Below are 19,029 nucleotides of genomic sequence, written 5' to 3'. Positions count from 1 at the left end.
CATCTGACGGCTCTTTTTTGTTTCTCATCCATAAATACTCGGCATAATCTTTCACGTGATTTCGTTTATTTTGAAAAATCTCAACAGGATCTTGAGCTTTATTGTGAAAGGTTTATGTGGAACATAAACAAGCGGACACCCGATGGTTTTACCGTCGTTGTTGCTAACGACAACGCATAAAAACAGGCGCTTGTCCGAACATAGTGTGGTTATATTAAATATAAGAGAAAGAGAGAACTTTAAGAAATTAATATAGCCACTACATGACCATCAAAACGATGAAACAATATTGCCGTAAAGAGTTTATTTTGCGACACCACTAAACAAACAATAGCGTAAAATGAAACGATAGACGTTTTTATATGTCATCCGATATATAGCGTTATATCGAACAGCCCTAGTCCAGATCCATCCACTCGATGTTGTCGACTGATATCATACCACACTTGAAGTTAATCCATTCATTTGTATGAAGCCTTTTTTTTTCTAAAATGAGAAAACCTCTGGCTCCTGGTGAAATGTTGATGTAATCCTGGAGGGTAATGTGCAAAGTAAATGACATTGCCACCAGTGGAGCCATAACACAGCATGGCTGAACACCAATCTCATCATCTTGGTTCTTTAAATAATTCATTAGATTTTTCTTGTTGATTCTTGTGGAGCATCAAGGGCCTCGCTGATGTGTTTTTGATGCTTTGAGCCTCACAGAGTTAATATACAACGCAGCACATCGGGTGTTGGATACAGAGACAATACTTGTTACTGGGTCCTAATGACTGTGCACGATCTGATTTCCTCGTGTTGGTGTTGTTCCCAGATCATCATACTAAATGTTGTTCCAGGATCAACATTGCAAGTGACCAATCAGAATATTGTGACGTCATACTTTTGCGACTTCGGGAAAAACCGGCGTAAAACAAAAAACTGTACTTAAGCTGCGAGAAACCGCCTCTGTCCACCGATCAACGGACCCTGACCCTAACCGTAACCCTTTAATAAACAGTAAGCAGAATTGATATTGTCCTTGCAACATTGGAATTTCATAAATGCACGAATGGCTTGGCGCGCAAAAGAATAACGTCACAACAATGTGATTGGTCACTTGCAATGTTGAACCTGGAACAACATTTTCATGATGGTCTGGGAACAACACCAACACTAGGATATCAGATCATCCTAATGACTGTAGTCTAGAGAAGAATAAACACTCCGAGGTTCTCTGCACAGCAGTCAGCTGCTGTTTTTAATTGCTTCATGCACAAAGTATTGAGCAAGCAAGTCATAAATTAGCTTGTTTTTACTTGGGGGCATTTCTTGGAAGCAACTCACGAACAACATGAGCAACCCCCGTCTGCAGTTTCACATCTCAGGGGTCCCCTTTGCTTCACCCAACTCAAAGATCTGCTCAGTGACTATAGAGCAAAAGCAGTGGGAACACCGACTCAATCAGCTGTTGCCTTTTTGCGCTCTTCCACCATTAGCCACAACATTAAAACCGCAGACAGGTCAAGTAACATTGCCTTATTAGAATGCAGAGTTCACTTAAGACACATAAAACCCACCTAAACATTGTTGGAGGTCAAGCACAACACGCGTTGACAGCAGCCTCTCCCAGGAGGACAATGTGTCAATGCCACAGCGCAAAGAATCTAAACAGAGCCAGGTGCATCAATCCGGCCACCAAACTGCTCAACTCCCAATCCAGTCAGGCATTTATGGGAGACAAGTCTCATCCTGAAAGGATTTTCTCCAGCTTTCCTAATCCAGAAACCACATGACACCCCCAGAGGTCCCTTGTGCCTGACCCAGTAAGTCACAATAGCGGTCTCACACTGTGTTAGGCAGCTGGTTTTAATGTTGTGGCTGACTGGTGTATAGCTATTAAAAAAAAGAGAAAAACCAGGAAATAAAGACATTTGGACAAGACGACAAGTGCAACATGGGTTTATTGTCAAACTGGTTATTAAGACATGAACTCAATTAATGCCATATCAAATCTTAAACTCCGCTGTAGTAAAGTGCAGATTCACATCAAGTTGCCCTGGGTGTCCTCAATACATTTGCTATGTCTGCTTTTTTTTTTCTTTTTAAACTGTAATATGAAATCCTAAGAATTATGAAAAGCCCTTTTTTTTAAATTTCCAACCCACACATCTAAAGCTAATGTGCAAACGAGATAATTCACAAAGCTTTCCTATTCTGTATGTAGAGGCATCCTCCCACTCGTGTCTTCAACTCCTCACACAGCTGGATGACAGCTGTATAAGACAAACAGATCTACCCTTGCTCTGCTCTAGTTTGGAGTGTAGGTGTTGTCATGAAAGGTCTTCTGCAGTGATTAGTTGGCTGATATGTTGTTGCACGTGAACAGTGGGACAATGTTTACCCAGACGTTTTTTGGGGGGGATAAAAATTATTAAAGAACGACAGTATTTAAAGGTCGGCCATGTATGAATGTTAAAGAGGTCACTTCTGTGTACGAGCCTGCACTCGCCAGCGGTTGTGAACTGTTAGTTTGGCCGCTGTGGTTTCTACTGGCAGTCACGTGCATTGTGGAATCTCCATGAGCGCCACTTCACCAAAATTCCCGTTGTCAATAATTTGTGTAAAGTCAAACAAAAAACAAAAGCAAAAAAACCCACTCTGCATACAAGGAACGCACCGTGGGGGGCACTCGCATTTCTTTCACACACGCACTCACGCAAAAAAAACAAAAAACAGTTGCTCAAATTCATTCACTCGTCTTACAACAATCAGTACAATGTTTTTTTGCACCCCTCTCCCCCTCCTTTTTGAGTGAAGTAGGTGGATATTGAAGAAAACGGCAGCAATGAGGTAAACAAAAACTCATGAGAGATATTGCACAGACAAGTGCCGGCACAGAATACAACAGTCTCTCTTTCCAACAGCCTAGCCTGTGCATAGAAAGAATAAAGCACTTATGGTGTTTGCACGCATTAAACCCTTCTTGTAAAGCTTTGTTGTACACTTAAGTGGGAACGACAAATGAGTCTCGAATCCACAGCACTTGGCAGATGTCCAGATTTGCATGACCAAAAACTAGGTGTATTTGTAAAAGTACAAAAAAACTAAAACAAAACCAAAAAAAAATCTAATGACTGAGGAAGGGTCCATGACTGTTGGCAAACCAAAAATATTTTTTAAAAATAATAATAACAACCTGAACTCCCAGTATATGTAGAAATGCCTTGAGACTGAGAAGACGTGAGCAGGCAATGTTGAGACTGGGTTGCAGCCAGCATGGAGAAAAATCTCTCAAGTTTCATTTAATAAATAGAAATCGAGGAATATGCAAAAAAAAAAAAAAATCTCAAGCAAAAATACATAAACCCCTTTGCTCAGTTCATCCAGAGATGCAGCTGTGTTTGTCCATGTTGCAATCCACTCCTGATGCATCCTCCAAAAATTGGGCCAGTTAATCCAAATCATTTTAAGTCCATCCTGGTTAGTTGAGGACTTTTTTTGTGCACTTAATTCTTCCAACAAGTTCATACTCTCCATGTAGTTTGAATTTGCAAACCTAACCCACATAATTGTCTCTGTTTTTCAAGCACCCTGTGGGTGAGGCGTTGAGATTATGTTGCTCCTTTTCACACTTTTCCCCGTGCACCCATCCATTCTTCTCCACTCCTTCACAATCATTATCTGTGGAGCAAGACGAAGGCCTCCAGTTTCTCTGGGATGTTTCCCCGGTAGTCGAGGCCGTGCTTGATGATAGCCCTGGCGGCTAGGCACTGCAGAGTGGTGTGGTTAATGGGCTGGATGACATTCCTGGCCAGCTCCTTCTCATCCAGGAGGTCGCAGGCCGTTTGCTGGAAGGCGTTGGTGCTGTCGAAGTGAGTCCCACAGGAAATGAGCAGGTTCATGATGTCAGGGTGACCGTTGGATGCCGCTATGTGGAGGGGGCTGGTGGATACAAAGATAATAGATCTGTAAGAGGATTATCCTGTACAACATACAAGCACACATGTCTTCTTATCCACTTTCTGCCATTTTCCCCCTGAACAAATCTAGGTGAAAACTAAAAGCTGGAGAGTGTGGGTGAAACAGAAGCGCGATATTTAAAAACAGACCTGTTGTCATCGTCATCTCGACTGTTGACATCTGCCCCACACTCAAGTAGGATTGAAGCGACCGTGAGGGAAGGGAACTTGCAGACGGGATAACGGCCCACGCAGGTAGTGTTGCGGTCGACTGCCAAGTGCAGCGGGCTGAAGCCATTCTTACCACATGGGTGGAGCTTCAGGAATCTAGAGATGCGACAGTGTCAGAATGAAAGGCAAAGAATTATGAATATGAACAATAAGTTTGATTAAACTAATGTTTTTTTTTAAATCAACATTACTGACAGAATTGCAAAAAGCCTGTGGCAAAGGTCAATTAACATCCTGCCCTTTGCTAAAAAACGGTTGTATATGTGACTGAAAGGAACATTAACAAAAATCACTGTCACAGGAAACTTTTAGACCCTTCCAACTGCCATATTGTGTACAGAGACATATGTGACCTTTATAAACAACACTGAGGAGATTTTCAATAGGAACACACCTATAGATGGTCTCCTTCTTGAAATGGTCCTGCTCTGCAGTACATGGCACCTTCTCTAAAAGACAAATGAGGTGGAGAATAATTGAGAGGGCCTTGCTGAGCTGAGCAGGGTCAGGAGGCATTGGTCCACTTTGTTTAATGGCTCGTTCAATCTCCATCACACTCTTGGACAGTATCCCCATCAAGTCCTCAAACGACACCGATGTCCCCAAGAGCCCCTTGGCCCTGTCCTGCAGCATGAAGGAGAAGAGCTCAGCGAATGACAGCAGGCTGGAGGAAGTCATGGGACTGAGGGGGTCCAGGTTGCTTTGTTGCATGTCCAGCGCGTACTTCCACAGATTTATGCAGCGTTCGAAGTTTCCAGAGTCAGCATAGACGGCACCACGGTAACGGATGTAGTAGGAAGTGTCTGGGTGTTGTGGACCGAGGATTCGCTCTCGGATGAGCAGAGCCTGCATGCGCATCTCATCCGGGTCAGAAATAAGTCCATCCAGCTCTTCTGCGTTTGTTACCTAGAAAGCAGATTAAAAAGTAGCAGAGTGACTTGTGACTTCAGCAACAAGACCCATATAGATATATGGGTCTTGGATTTAATCTATATAGCTAATTAACAAAGTTTTAGGCTACATCTCCAATACTAAAGACCAGAGTGTAACATTAAAGTTTTCCCCAGCAAAATGAAAACATTTACTTTTTCCATCTTGATGTCAAAATGTGACATCATGTGAAAAGAAAACCTATTTCAAGAGTTTTAAACACATTGCAAGCCCACTTTAAGGTGGTGCTGGGTAAATGCACTCACCTCTCTAGCATAATCGTATGCCATGATCAGCTGCTTGGGTTCCGGCTTCTGGATGATGTTGTTACTGTCCATGTACCTCAGATCCATGGCTCTTTTCCAGTATTTTAAAGCTCCAAGCAGATCTCTTTTTTTGTCTACAAACGTAGCTCCCAAGAGCTCCAGGGCATCAATGCGCTCTGTGTGCCTCGTCTGCAGAGACAAAATATGTGATCTATGTGATCCTCACACAACTCTACACAAACAAACTTTAACTGTAGGCGACAGGAAGCCTGACCTGCTGATGCGTAGTCAGGTAGTCTACAATATTAGTATGGCCTGTAACACTGGCAGAAAGTAAGGGTGTCATGCCGTAGCCATCCTGCTCCATGGTTGCGCCATACTGCAGCAACATCCGCATGATCTCCAGGCTGCCTGACTCCGCACAGTCGTGAAGCGCCGTGTTGCCTGTGAACAAAGAAGACGCATGTTGTGCAGTGAGTTAAACATAATAAGACCTACAGTAGCTCACAGAAGACTAGCAGGAATTCAGTTTGCAAATCCATGACTACATCCATCCTATTACCTTGATATAGACTTAAGGAATTTCTCTCTCCATGTTACCATAAGCTGGTAATTTAAAAAAAATATTTAAAGGGCTCAATGACTGATGCTAAAGTTCTTATGGATGCTACCACTTTACATTTATTTATTCCATAAGATGTGTCATATTCACTTTTTTTTAGCGGTTTCATCAGTTTTAGAACAGAAAAAGAGAATCAACTTCTACAAAGGATTTGAGCAAACAGACACACATCACATGAAGTATTTTTCAGCACAACACGGACAAAGAAAAACAACAACAACAAACAAACAAAAAAAAAAAAACATGCAACACAATAAAAAACAAACAAACAAAAACAAATAAGCAGTTCAAAAGACAAAGACAAATATGAATGTCTAACAAGGAAGAGCACAAAATGCATTCCTTAAAAGTTTAATCCATTTAATTTAGTTTCCTTTTAATTGATAATGTTCCATTCCAGGGATACCAGAGCTCTAGTTTAATCCAGTTTAGCAACAAAAATAAGACATCTCTCCACCTTGGGGGTTTCCCAGGAATTTACCAAACTCAAAACAAGGAAGTACTCCCAATCACACTTCTGTTTAACTCCATTCACTACTGAGACTAAATACAACTATTAAGAGTCAATAAGAAGAAGACAATTAGTCACCAAGCTTCGAGTACCTTGGTGTTATTGTGGTGCTGAATTTCAGAGAAGCTGTTCTGATAACAGTTTCTTACGACTGCAAACTTACAGAGTAAAAATGCCTGAAGCGCGCTTAAATTAGCATATCAGACCACCGTATGGACCTATGTGGTTCACCATTAAGGAAAACACAGGGCCAGACATTTGTACAACAGAAAAGTCTGAGAAACTCCACTGGTTCTTTGGACTGCAGGACGCAAAGGTGAGTCAAGGGCAGATAACTTCCATCATGAATTGTAAGAATATTTAGGAATGACCACAAACTTCCAACGCCACATTCCTCAGATAAAAAGGAGAAATTGCACTTTGTCAGGTGAGCTAAGCTATTGTTAAAAAGAAAAAGAAAAAGGGAGAACCTATTACAAACAATTACAGTGAAAAATGAAGTTCCACCAGCAGTGTTTTCAGTCTTGACTTGTTTGCCTTCGTTGGAGGGTATGTCACATTGTCAGTGAAACCATGCAAGAGTCACACAGTGGTATTGTAGCCAAGAAAAAAAACAAAAACAATAAAACAAACCCACAATTTGAAAGTACAAAAAAATAACATTCAAGATCACTCATGGAGCAGAAGCAGGACCATTTCCACCACTGCTACATTTACTCAAGTCTGGCATGTTAAAAGTAGGTCACTCAGTCCTGAAAAATCAGGTTCAGTTTTCCCCAAAGAGGAAGGGATACACATCTACAGACACACACACGTGCTTACTGAACTTTGAGTCCCATAAAGATAAGTAAATCCCTTTGAGGAAATTCAACACATGCCATGACTGGGAATTATAAACACTTCAAGCTCACTCCCCTCTTTTTTTTCTGGTTAACAGTGTGTTTGTTTTTCTTTCTGCTCTCTGAGGCTACTCCACACTCAGTCAGATGAGACCAAACGGGGTTAGTTTGGGATCAACCAGCAGTTATATTCTTTGGTTTCTGCAAACATAACAATTCTGGACAGAAAACTGCAGCAGCAGCAGCAGAAGCGCTACAGCTTCCCCCCTCAGTTAAATATGTACAAGAAAAACTGGGTAAACAACAAGAAAGCCATGTTTATACTAAAAAATGGTTTAAACTGACTTTTGACTGTATAATCAGTGTTTTAATGTGGTTTGGATAAATAACACTGATTGGAAAAACTGGGGAAAAACTTCAAGAAATCATTTAAGATTTGTTTGTCTGCATTAATCGATTCAAGATGACACCTCACCAAACAGGTTATTTACTGGAAGTCTTTCATGAACTGAAAAGTGATGACTTTTCTGAGAAGGAAGTGAGCAGGGCACAACTTCTGAAGCAGTCTAGTCAGCTGTGATTATTTTGTCAGGACTGTTTTTCTCCTCCAACTTGCTCACTTTCCTGCCTAAACATAAGCTTTATTGTTTTTGAAAAGTTTCCAGTCATATCTAATAATAGAGATTTACCCTCTTATGTCAATACAGCTGTTTTGTGAAAAGCAGTGTAGAGAGGGTGGTTTGTGCCCTGCTCTTGAATTTAGTGCTAGTCACAGGAAAGTAAGTATAAGCTACAACTGTGTAGTTCTGATCACACAAGAGCTAAAAGTAGGGGCTTAAATGTGCCAATCTAGGTAGGTATCCAAAGGTCTGTGGTTGAAATTCACTGTAAAACCACGAATTCAAGCCTACCAAACAGCCGTCTCCATAGAAAGAGAAAATAATGGACATCCTGAGCAGTTAAGTGCTTTTATTTTTAACCACACGTATAAAAGACAATGATCTTAAAGACAAATTCTTATTGTTCCTGTATTTAGAAAACACCATCCAAAGTATGAGCTTCCAGACACACCCTGACACACACGCACGCATCCAGGCTGACGTAGCTAGCTTGCAACTTTCCACTGTGAAACCAGAAGTTCATGCTTTGCTGTTGAGTCATTTTATACAGGAAAAAAGCAATTGCAAATTAGTTAATTTTGTCATCCCATAACAAACCCTATATTTGGATGCATGCGTGTCACGTGCATTTTGCCCATTTGTTGCTCGATTTTCTCAAACTATCTGCTGTCGGCTCAAAAGAAGAAAAAGAAAATACGGCTTATCATCCATGTAGTCGACATTTTTCTGTGGAAAGCTTTTTACAGACTCACCTTTGATGCTTTTCCTGTTGACATCTGCCCCTTTCTCCAGCAGGTACTGCGCTATCTCCTTGTGCCCCTTGTAGCATGAAATCATGAGACACGTATGGCCGTGTCTGTTGGCTACTTCCAGGTCAGCATTGTGCTCCACCAGGTATTTCACAATATCCAGGTGGCCGTCAAAGCAGGCCGCCCTCAGGGGCGTTGAGTTGGTCAGCGTTGTGCTGTTGACAGAAGCTCCGTGACCCAGCAGGGACTGGACTACCTTCAGATGTCCCGCTGCCGAGGCAGCCCAGAGAGGGGGCGCCCCCTCGATAGTCTCCCCATCAAAGTTCACCGATCCACCGACCTCGACAGGAGCACTGCAGCACTCCAGCAGATACTCCACCAGGTCCAAGTGGCCGTACCGGGCAGCCATCAGGAGCGGGGTGGCCCCGTTTGTCTTCTCGCCCATTAACTTGGTCACCTCGTGCCCATCTTTGTTCTCCAGCAGCTTCTGAAGCAGCCGGAGCTTACCATCTCTGGCTGCGTTAAACACCGCGGTCTTTAAATCCATCCCCGAGACTTAAATTCACGCTTTAATAGTAGTTTAAAAAATGGCAGCGCTGTCTGTCAAACAATGGGATCGACGACCCGTGGATGTGTAAGGTCGCTGTGGACAGGTGAAGCTTGGCAGCCTTTGTTTATAACAAGCTCCGACTTTCTAGCTAATTGTTAAACCAATGCGCTACCTTTTCTTCTTGTTGTTAGGGATTAAAATCTGCAAATAGTTCGTGACTTTCTAAATCTCCAGCTTTAAAAAGTTGACACCACTTAAATCTTAATCTATATTACTAACTCAGACGTTTTCAGCCTAGTTAGCAAAAGTGGCTAGTCAACTTCCTCGATCCGTTTAGCTAACCGACTAGCTCCGCTTAGCCGAACCACTCTTCACCGCTGCTCATCCACTGACATGTCCGCTCCACTCGAGAAGCCCTTCTTCCTTAGATCTGTCCCCTTCGCTGGTCATTGTTCCCCAGCATAACGTTACTCCTCAGGGGGTTATTTATATTTGCTTTCCAAGGGCCGAAGTGTAGAAATCCACCCCCACCCGTTTACGCTGCTGCTGCTTATGCTAGCTTAGCCAGGAAAAACGACGTTCAGTAAAACAAGCGAGGGGATATCCCCCACTAACCGTGCCGCGTTTCTCCCTCACAGACACACCTCGTCCCCTTCCAAAAACCAACAGGCGTTACCACAAAAACGGCAGGTTACCAGTCGTCCACACAGCCGCTCAACAAGCTGGCAGGTCCGCCGAAGGAAAAGAAGGTAAACAGGGGAGGCTAACTAACCACCCACGGCTCAACCGGATGATCACGACTCGGTTTGTGTCAAATCACAAACCCGACGCAGTCTTTTTTTTTTTTCTCCAGTGGAGCACATGATTGACAGGTGGACAGCCAATCAGAGAGCTGGAAGCCCTGTTACGCAGACAACAACAAAGAGTTAAAAGAGTCTGTTTTTCAAGCACCAATGAATTTTCTTACTACCATAGAAAGAGAAACAGAGGCACAGGAAAGACTCAAATACTGCACTGATAGCTGAGGAAGACACACGGTAATGCGCATCCTCAGCTGCTTCCAGAGGCAGTTTGAAATTAAAGAGACAGCATGAAAAATGATTACAAAAATTATATTAATGACTATACTTATTTATTTATTTATGTATAAAATTATTCATTCAGTCTGATCTTTTATTTTTCCTTTAACTTATTTGTTAGGGTTAGATCAACTATTGCAATAAAAACGCGGGACTCACAGTCATTTGGAGATTCCAGTCCCACTAACATCTGCATCAATACCCTGTAATACATTAATCATATATTGTATGCTTTATTTATTTAGTTTGAAAATTATTGTTTTTTGTTAATAACTGTAATATGCTTGGTCAGGACATTCTTTGTTGACACTGATGTTTGCAGATGACATTGTGATCTGTAGAGAGAGTAGAAAACAGGTGAAAGAGAGGCTGGAGAGGTGGGAGTTATCACCTTTTTTCAAGCATTTGTCTTAGGTGAATGTAACTGACATGTATAGATAAACCACAAGGCATATAAATATACAATCATACTGAAAGTAAAGTTAGTCAAGTCACGTTTTCCTATATGGGTATATATTTAATAGAATAAAATCTTGTATAACAATTTTTCACCATATACTTAATGGGGATAGGTGTCTGATGAGTGTAGTAGCATATAGTTATTTTTGTACACATACCAAGGTCTTGTAATCATATGTAGATGTATGCAAACATTTTACTGTATATAAACAGAGAACGAGTCCCATATTGATCTTCTAGTTATATAAATAGCATCTACCACCTTTTTATTTCAACTTTTCTCACTTTGATTATGTACATCAGTTTGCCAACAGTACAAATGCACCAAATAATACTATAACTTGGGATATAGTTATAGTTTATAATAACAGAACCCAGAAAACATATCAAGTGTTCAAGCTGTGTTTACCCCTGCACAGCATCCACTCTTCTTTGACAATCTGTAAATATCTGTGAACTTATGAGACCAGGTGTTGGACTTCTGGGAGATGACATCTGTAAAAGTCCAATTCATGTCTGATTCTAGATGCTCAACAGTTCTGGGTGGGTCTGCTTTTTCATATTTATTCATTTAGCTGCAAAATGTTTTCAGTTGGAAAAAGGTCTGGATTGCATGCTTGGCAGTTCAGCACCTGGACTCTTCTACTATGAAGCCACGCTGTTGTAATAGCGGCATTATATGATTTAGTCTCGTCTTACTGAAATATGCTAGACCTTCCCTGAAAGTGATGTGCAGGATCCATCCATCCATCTTCTATTGCTTAGCCAGGTCTGGGCCATGCGGACAGCAGTTTCGGCAGAGATGCCAAGACCTCCCCTCCCCAGCCACTTACTCCAGCTCATCCGAGGGAACACAGGGGCGCTCTCAGACCAGCCAAGAGACATCATCTCTCCAGCGTGTCCTGAGTCTACCACAGGGCCTCATCTAGGGCTTTTCCACATTCTACTGTGAATAAAATGCAGGTTTATGAGTTATTCTACACACTTCCTAAAGATCGAGCTGTTTGTAAATTTGTTTTTTAAATGAGAAAAATAATTAAATAAAGAATAAGACTACATGTGACAAAGGAAATAAACTGAGTCTTGACACCCCTGACCTAAAGGAAACCATGAACATGCTTTAGAAAATTGTGATGGCCTTGACAATATCACCCCCCTCAGGATAAAAGAAGCATGAGCAGATGGTGTTATCTAGAAACCCAACACCTCAGTACACACTGTTTATTAATTAATGGTGACTAAATAAGTGCAGAATTTAACATTTAAACAAAAAGTTTATTCATCCATCCCACAATAACTTAACAACTTCCCACAATGCCTCGGAGCTGAACCTGTGCAAATGGAAATGCCAAAATTGCACCACATAAAACATGGCGACCTCTGGAGAAAGAATAACAGATCAAATTGATTGTTCTTGAAGTTTTTGTTGTTTTTAACCTCTTAAGCCCCAACGCCCCCTGATACAGGGGCAAAAGGCAGGAGATCAGGTAGGCTTGGGGCTTAAGAGGTTAATCACTTCTATCCCAAGTAGGACACTTCTATAAACCTGGACAATAAAATGAAACAAGCTTTTTTGGCTTCTTTCAGCGGGATAATAATATTTGTACACTGAATTTTTTTTTCTTTTCCCATCCCTGACTGAAAAGGTTTAACATATAACCACAATCTTTTAGCTTTCGATCTGTTCTCATCTCTTTTCATATAGCTGTGTATAGTAAAATTATGTAGGTTAAAACACCTTCTTTATACTTGTGCTTTAGCCAATGTCTATGTGAAAGAGATACATTTACAGTAAGATGTTTGTAAACCACAAATAAAGATCCACGTGATTCCTGCCTGAAAGTCAAACCACCCAGGTGAACTAAGCCCATAAACCATTGCATGTGACCTACACTAGTACAAAAAAACTGCTCACCGAAATTTGTAGTGAAACCCCTAAAAATAAACATGCATGTTTAAAATTTCTTTCTGCACTGCTAAATAAATGTCAAAAAAGGGTGAGATGAGAGTTTTGAAACATCAAATTAGAACTCGTATTCACTTGAATTATCTTCTATTCAAGCAACAATTCTTCCAACCACACAAATGTTACAATATTGTTGTACAAAACCAAATGGACAGCGTCGGCTCAAAGAAAGACAGTGACTTAAGGAACTGGTGCACCTCTAACAGCTGGGATTGCCACTTAACAGACAAAACGATGCGGTTTTAAATACAAGAATGAATCATTTCTTTTTTGTCTGCCACAGAGTCACACAGATGTAATAATAAAAAAAACAACAACAACAAAAAAACCCTACATCCCATATGTTAGAATTTATGTTGCACACTTAAACCGATCAATATTTCCCCCAATGTAAAAGAGAGCAAATGGAAACAAAGCAAAAACGTACTTTTAATTTATAGAGATTTTCTTTAAGGAATTAGGTTTGCAGTCACTCGTGGTATACCTTCTGCATTTTAATTCAATCCTTCAACCCAACAACCACCTTATGAACAAAGGGTGTCAAACTAATATTGGATTAAAGGACTGCTTACTCTCTGCAGAGCACAGCAAACTCCTTTCTAACTACTATCTAAAATGGCAAAGCTGATCAAAACAAAAAACACAACATCTACCATTTCTCACTTAATAAAGTGAGTTTTAGTAACACAGGAAAAAAATGCAACAGATTTTTCATAAACAAATCCAACCTTCGCACTGAGAGTGTGGCTTTTGAGAGCTAGTGCAGATAAAGACAAATATCTGCAGTATCCTTATAATATGACTACATTTAGTCCCAGTATCCACTTGGGTGCTTATTTCAGAGCAGTTTGGGATGAAAATTGGAACAGATCATGAAGACAGGGGTTAGAAAAGGACACATTTAAAATAAGAACACATTTAGAAATCATTTCAAATATTCAAATGACTTAAAGTTTTTCTTTAGCTATATGGCCGGTGCTTGAACTGCTTCAATTACAGATAGTTACAAGCAACACAATCAAGTCTTCCTCCTGTTTTTTTTTTTAATCCTCAAAAACACTTTTAACCCACAACTATTTTTTCTCCTCGAGACTAATTTGCATAAAGTTGTAAGAACAGCTGTACTGATTTAAGAGGCCGCGTCAGATTGTACGACCTGGCCGCTTGATATGATTCAATTACAGATCAGCGCGGCTGTTCCTATGCACTCCATGCACACAAGCCCAAGAACAGACAAAGGAAGTGATGAGTCAGATCTCAGAGGCTGTTATGAGCCCACACGTGTTGTCGTGGTCTTCTTGTCAGAGAAGAAGCTTCGCAGCAAGACCACCTGGCTGATGCTGACCACCAGAAGGATAATGGCTTCTCCGATGGACCAGAAAGCGACGCGGGTATTGAGGTCCTCGGCACGACTGCGTCCCTGGGCCTCACGGAGGCGAAAGTGTGTCTGATAGTCGATCACCGACTTCAGAGCCTCATGGATGGACACGCAGGCTGACTCCATCTGTAAATGGTGAAGATTGGAAAACAAAACTGATTTTAGATTTTTGGAAGATGGCTGAAAATATTTACTAAATTTATCCACCAGGAACATTGAATCTGCACAGCTGACAAATATGAGTCTGTCATTTAAGGGAGGGGTGGTGCTTGTATTTATATCATTGGTATTCTTTTGGCAATAGTGGTTTTGGCAGTGCTTTTTAATTATATTTCCTTAGCTAATATTACAGTAGGCAGATGCTATTTTGTGCTTTTTCTAGTCTGTCTGAACAGACATATATTTCAGTATTTGAACATCCCACATCTTGCTGTCTTTTTCTGCCTTTAGTTTTGTGCCTGATAAATGACAACCATTATTTACTTAATCTAATGAAACACAAAAAGGTGATGAGGTCAGACATTTCCAGAAGGAGGGGACTAACATCTGCAACATTTAGCAGGAATTTTTCCCCCATTATTCTAAAAAGAATGACTCCAGCTCAGCCATATTTTTAGGATCTAATCAGCTTCCTTGAAGTAATTGCACAAAGTTCAAATGGTCATTTTCTGGGTTTGTCTGGGTCTCTCCAAACGTCTTTTTTTTGTTTGTTTAAAATCGTTCTTTGGTAGATCACTGGTTAGGATCACTGTCTTGCTACATAGTTGATATTATCTTGTGAGAGTAGCCACAGTACTGAGATTTCATTTACAGACAAAGCTTGTCTGGTGACCCTTTCTATCTGAATAAAATAAAAAAAACTCTGCAAGGTGGCTGCTCTGCTTTTTGGAGGTTATTTATCACCAGGATTTATTTGCTTTTAATTTAAAGAAACTGTGTTGGTTCATTTGTGCAACCAGGATGAAGACAGGATAACCGTTTAGGTTATTATGCCCTAACAAATACAATGAAGGAAACATCAGTGAGAGAAACAGGCAGTTAACAGGTTTATGTGTGCTCACAGTTTACCTGAGTAAGAGCAGTGACTCTGTTCTCGTTGGGGAAAAGTGGAGGGTCATCGCCAACCTGGAAGTCAAAGTAAACTGTCTTATGTGTGAAGGTGGAGAACTCATTGCTGAAGCAGAATTTGTAGGTGCCGTTCTTGGCTGCTGTGAAGGTAAAGCTGTCATATTGCTTCTTCATCTCCTTATAGAGTGTTGTGCCATCTGGGTCCTCCAAACGGCAGTCCACATCGTAATGACCACCGGTCACCACCTGGGAATCGAAAGCACAGAAGGAATGAGTAACAAAGCCAAGGAGGGGTAGGATGGATACTGACAAAATGTATTTAAAAATATATATGGATAGTGTTTTTGCTTACAGGTCACATTCTTTATCAATTTCATGTCTGAGTCCTACACATGTTTTCAGTGTCAGTGCAAATTAATCTGAACACAGTGTAGAAACAGAGTTTAAAACAACTGCCCCAACATAAGATAAGACAACCTTTATTAGTCCCACACGTGGGAAATTTGTTTTGTTACAGCAGAAAGTGGACAGTGAAAAGTTATATATCATCAGATTGTTATTACAGGCTAATTATGCACACAATTAAAAAATAAAAACAATCACCCAGATTAATCTTTATTTATTGCACTTTTTCTCTTTTTTGGCAAATACACTTGAGGCACCAGTATGTGATTATTGCACTTTTAAAAATAACACAACACTATGCTCCTAATGCATACTTGTACAATAATTCCCCACTCGCCCTGTGGGCTCTTCAGCCCTTGGTATTTCTCAAGCTTTTTGTATTCCTTCTTCTTCATTCACTTGGTATAGCTACATCCATCACCGTGGCCTTCTTCCTCTGATGGTCCACCATGTGGACATTATATTTGATTGGTTAACCATCACCAGTTTGTTCGTCTGCATCTGGAGGTCTCTCACTGGATGTTAGCTTGGGTTACTCTCAATCACCTTTGGGGTGTATCCCATTTTGACCTCTGGATTTCCAGACCATACTCGTCACAGATGTTCCTGTATACGATGCCACACACTTGGTTATGGTGTTCAATGTATGCCCTGCCTGCTAGCATCTTGCACCCTGCTGTTATGTGCTGGATTATCTCTGGGGTATCTTTGCACAGCCTATATGATAGACCTCAACCTCTAAGGATCTTTTGCTACCATGAGTAGTGTTTCTGTGCCGTCTACCCTGTCAAGCTTTAACCAGCCATTGGTAGAATCTTTCAATATCAGCCACTTCTTGTGTTTGTTATACACCCTGCATGTGTGTGTGTGTGTGTGTGTAGTTCTAGTGAAATGTTTAAGGCACGTGTCACAGATAATGAATAAGATCATTTAATAGTATTTATTACTTATAACTCGGCCCGCTGCTACCTGGACACCTCTTATTAAATTTAAATATTTACCTGAAGATCTTTCAGGTAGAAGTACAGTAACTGAGTTGGTTTACATTTCTAGTGTTTATCAGACATGCACATGAAGCTGTTCATGTCCCTGGGTTTTCATCTTTGACGCCTGATACAGATTTCAAGGGGACAATCTATACTCGATTTAATTTGGGGGGGAAACGACAAGGATGATTCGCATGGATGGGAGGGATCGAAAGAACAGACACGCACCTGGAACTCCAGGGTGCATTTGGTGCCCATGATGATGTCTTCGTAGAAACACTGTTTAGCGTTGTCTGGCAGCTCAAAAGTTAGCTCGGAGCCGAGCACCCACCCACAAAGTAGCTGGGCCCAGAGCACCTGAAGCAACACCCGAAGCGATCCGTGCATCCTGAAGACTGAGAGCCGACAGCTTCTAAGAAAAAAACTGTAAAAACAACAGATTTAAAACTAAAACCGTCACCGAAGGTGGCGAAAATACCGACAAGGAAAACCCGGACACTGATATAAGCGGCTAGCTGCTAGCTTAAAGCTAACTAGCGAGCTAGCTGGTCTTTATATTTTAGAGAAAGAAAGAAGCTCGGGATTTGTAATATGTTTCAATGGTTGCTGTGTTGTTGTTTTATTAGTACATAAGTAATAACAGGAGTTAAAATAAATCCAAATATTTACGATTTTAGATTATGTTTTACTTAAAATTACTTACTCACCCCAGCCCTCACCCGGATGCAACTAATGCTAAGACGCGTATTACTAACGACACATCTCATTGGCCGTCATCCGTAAAAGCCCGCCTTTGCTTGCTCTCACTGGTGGAAAAACATAAAAGGAGGAGCCATTGTGACATCACGTGGGCCACAACCACGTAAGTGTGAACAAAGCGTAGCTTCCCTTTTATTACCTGAATCCAGGGCTCCAACGTGGCCGCCGGTTAAAATGAAAGTGAAGGCAGTTTGAATGGAGTAGAAATGCTGCTTAAGCCCTATCGGTATAGCATGGTGGTTACATTTATGTTACTTATAACCAGATTTCATTAGACACATTAAATGTTTTGTAACACATTTGGGATATTTAACCCCTATGACAGCGTCACACTTTGGCAACAAAACATGTTTTTTTGTTTGTTTGATTTGTCTTGTTTGTTTATTTCCTTTGGTCTTTTTTCTTATTACACTGTGCCTTAAGTTTTATATTCATTTATTTTTATATAATGACACAATATATAAGGAGTAAGGGGGTGAAATAATCTTTGAAATTTACCTGTATGTGGATGAATGTGTGAAGAAGTATATTTGGTTGTTGAAAGGAAAATTTTGATTTCATTTATTACTAAAAAAAAACATTTTGGCTCATTTTCTCAGTTGCATTATGGGTTTAGACCACTTTCCCAAACTACTTTGAGCTCTACTTTGGGTCCTATCTGTATGGTGTAAAAATGAATGACTGACTTAAATATTAGTGGATAGTTTTCATTCACAATATGTAGTAGACTTGATTTTAAAGGTTATCATGCCAGCTAATAATCTATTTTCCCTGTGTGTTTAAAACAAATATATAGAGAAATTTGTTGCTGGAGTTGAACATTGCAAAGTAACCCCTGAAATCATGAAAAAGAAATATTGGTCTTGAGTACATATTAGCATTTCTGCTGTGAATTGTAAGAATGAAAAACAAAAACAAAACTATATCATTCTATTCATAGCAGGCTTACCTTTTAAATGTTCAGGACAGCTGTCTTCAAACCCTTGCACTTTTCCACTTAGAGATGTTATAGATGGCAAGGAGCCAGACTTACATCGATCCTCTTGCCTTGCAAATAAAAACTCTCCATGCCTTCATTATACATTTACATCCCATCCCTATAAGCATTTATTTTTATCTCTCAATCTTTATGCCTACAAAACGCACACTGAAAACACCACAATGTCTTTCTCTCACATCTAATATTCATGTACTCATTTAATACTTTTGGGGGTGTAACCCATGCCTACACCCACAGATGTTGTATCATTCTAATATTCCCATGACACAACGCCCTTCATAATGTACGTTGAGTGCATCTTCCTGATAGTTGTGAAATTGCATCTCACCCTGAAAACAAGCTTCACATGAACATGCAGTGTGTATGCAGTGAAAGAAAAACAAGCCACAGAAATCAGTCAGATGGATTTTATGGTTGGGTTATGGTTAAGCAGGAAATAAAGCAAATGCATTATGAAGCAGGTGTCGAATGAAAGGTATCAAAAACAATCAAAGGTTAAGAGGAAAGACTAGAGTTTAAACGAAAGTGGGAGAAAGTAGGTGTGGAGAAAGGAATGACTTTTTCATCAGACACACAGGAACATCGTTAAAATATTCAACTTTGGAACAGCTTTGCTTCTTTCACCTTCACCCCCCCCCCCCTCCACCCCCGCCTTCTCTGAACGTTG

At 40.6% G+C, this 19,029-nt stretch overlaps 2 protein-coding genes across 4 annotated transcripts; both read right to left on the bottom strand.

The window, feature by feature from the left end:
• Positions 1-1,928: 1,928 nt before the first annotated feature.
• fem1c (fem-1 homolog c) lies at positions 1,929-10,106 on the bottom strand. The gene is made up of 6 exons (XM_084946638.1): positions 8,716-10,106; positions 5,646-5,815; positions 5,372-5,560; positions 4,570-5,081; positions 4,095-4,271; positions 1,929-3,927 (listed from the first exon to the last, which is right to left on the bottom strand). The coding sequence occupies exons 1-6, from the start codon at positions 9,257-9,259 to the stop codon at positions 3,663-3,665; spliced, it is 1,857 nt and encodes a 618-aa protein (XP_084802764.1). The 5' UTR covers positions 9,260-10,106; the 3' UTR covers positions 1,929-3,662.
• A 1,948-nt stretch (positions 10,107-12,054) lies between these two features.
• tmed7 (transmembrane p24 trafficking protein 7) lies at positions 12,055-17,393 on the bottom strand. Of its 3 annotated transcripts, none has more exons than XM_084946958.1 (4): positions 17,311-17,393; positions 16,832-17,027; positions 15,213-15,458; positions 12,055-14,270 (listed from the first exon to the last, which is right to left on the bottom strand). In XM_084946958.1, the coding sequence occupies exons 2-4, from the start codon at positions 16,988-16,990 to the stop codon at positions 14,034-14,036; spliced, it is 642 nt and encodes a 213-aa protein (XP_084803084.1). In that variant the 5' UTR covers positions 16,991-17,027; positions 17,311-17,393; the 3' UTR covers positions 12,055-14,033. The 3 variants fall into 3 exon arrangements, with proteins under 3 accessions (XP_084803084.1, XP_084803086.1, XP_084803085.1); XM_084946960.1 differs by having other exon boundaries at positions 17,303-17,385; XM_084946959.1 differs by having other exon boundaries at positions 17,307-17,378.
• Between the last annotated feature and the right edge of the window lie 1,636 nt (positions 17,394-19,029).

This window comes from Perissodus microlepis, chromosome 12 (assembly GCF_051167445.1).
Source record: "Perissodus microlepis isolate ML-2025 ecotype Zambia chromosome 12, ASM5116744v1, whole genome shotgun sequence".
Classification (NCBI taxonomy): Eukaryota; Metazoa; Chordata; class Actinopteri; order Cichliformes; family Cichlidae; genus Perissodus; species Perissodus microlepis.
The sequence above is the reverse complement of the archived record's forward strand: the minus strand, read 5'-3'. Positions and strand labels throughout refer to the sequence as shown.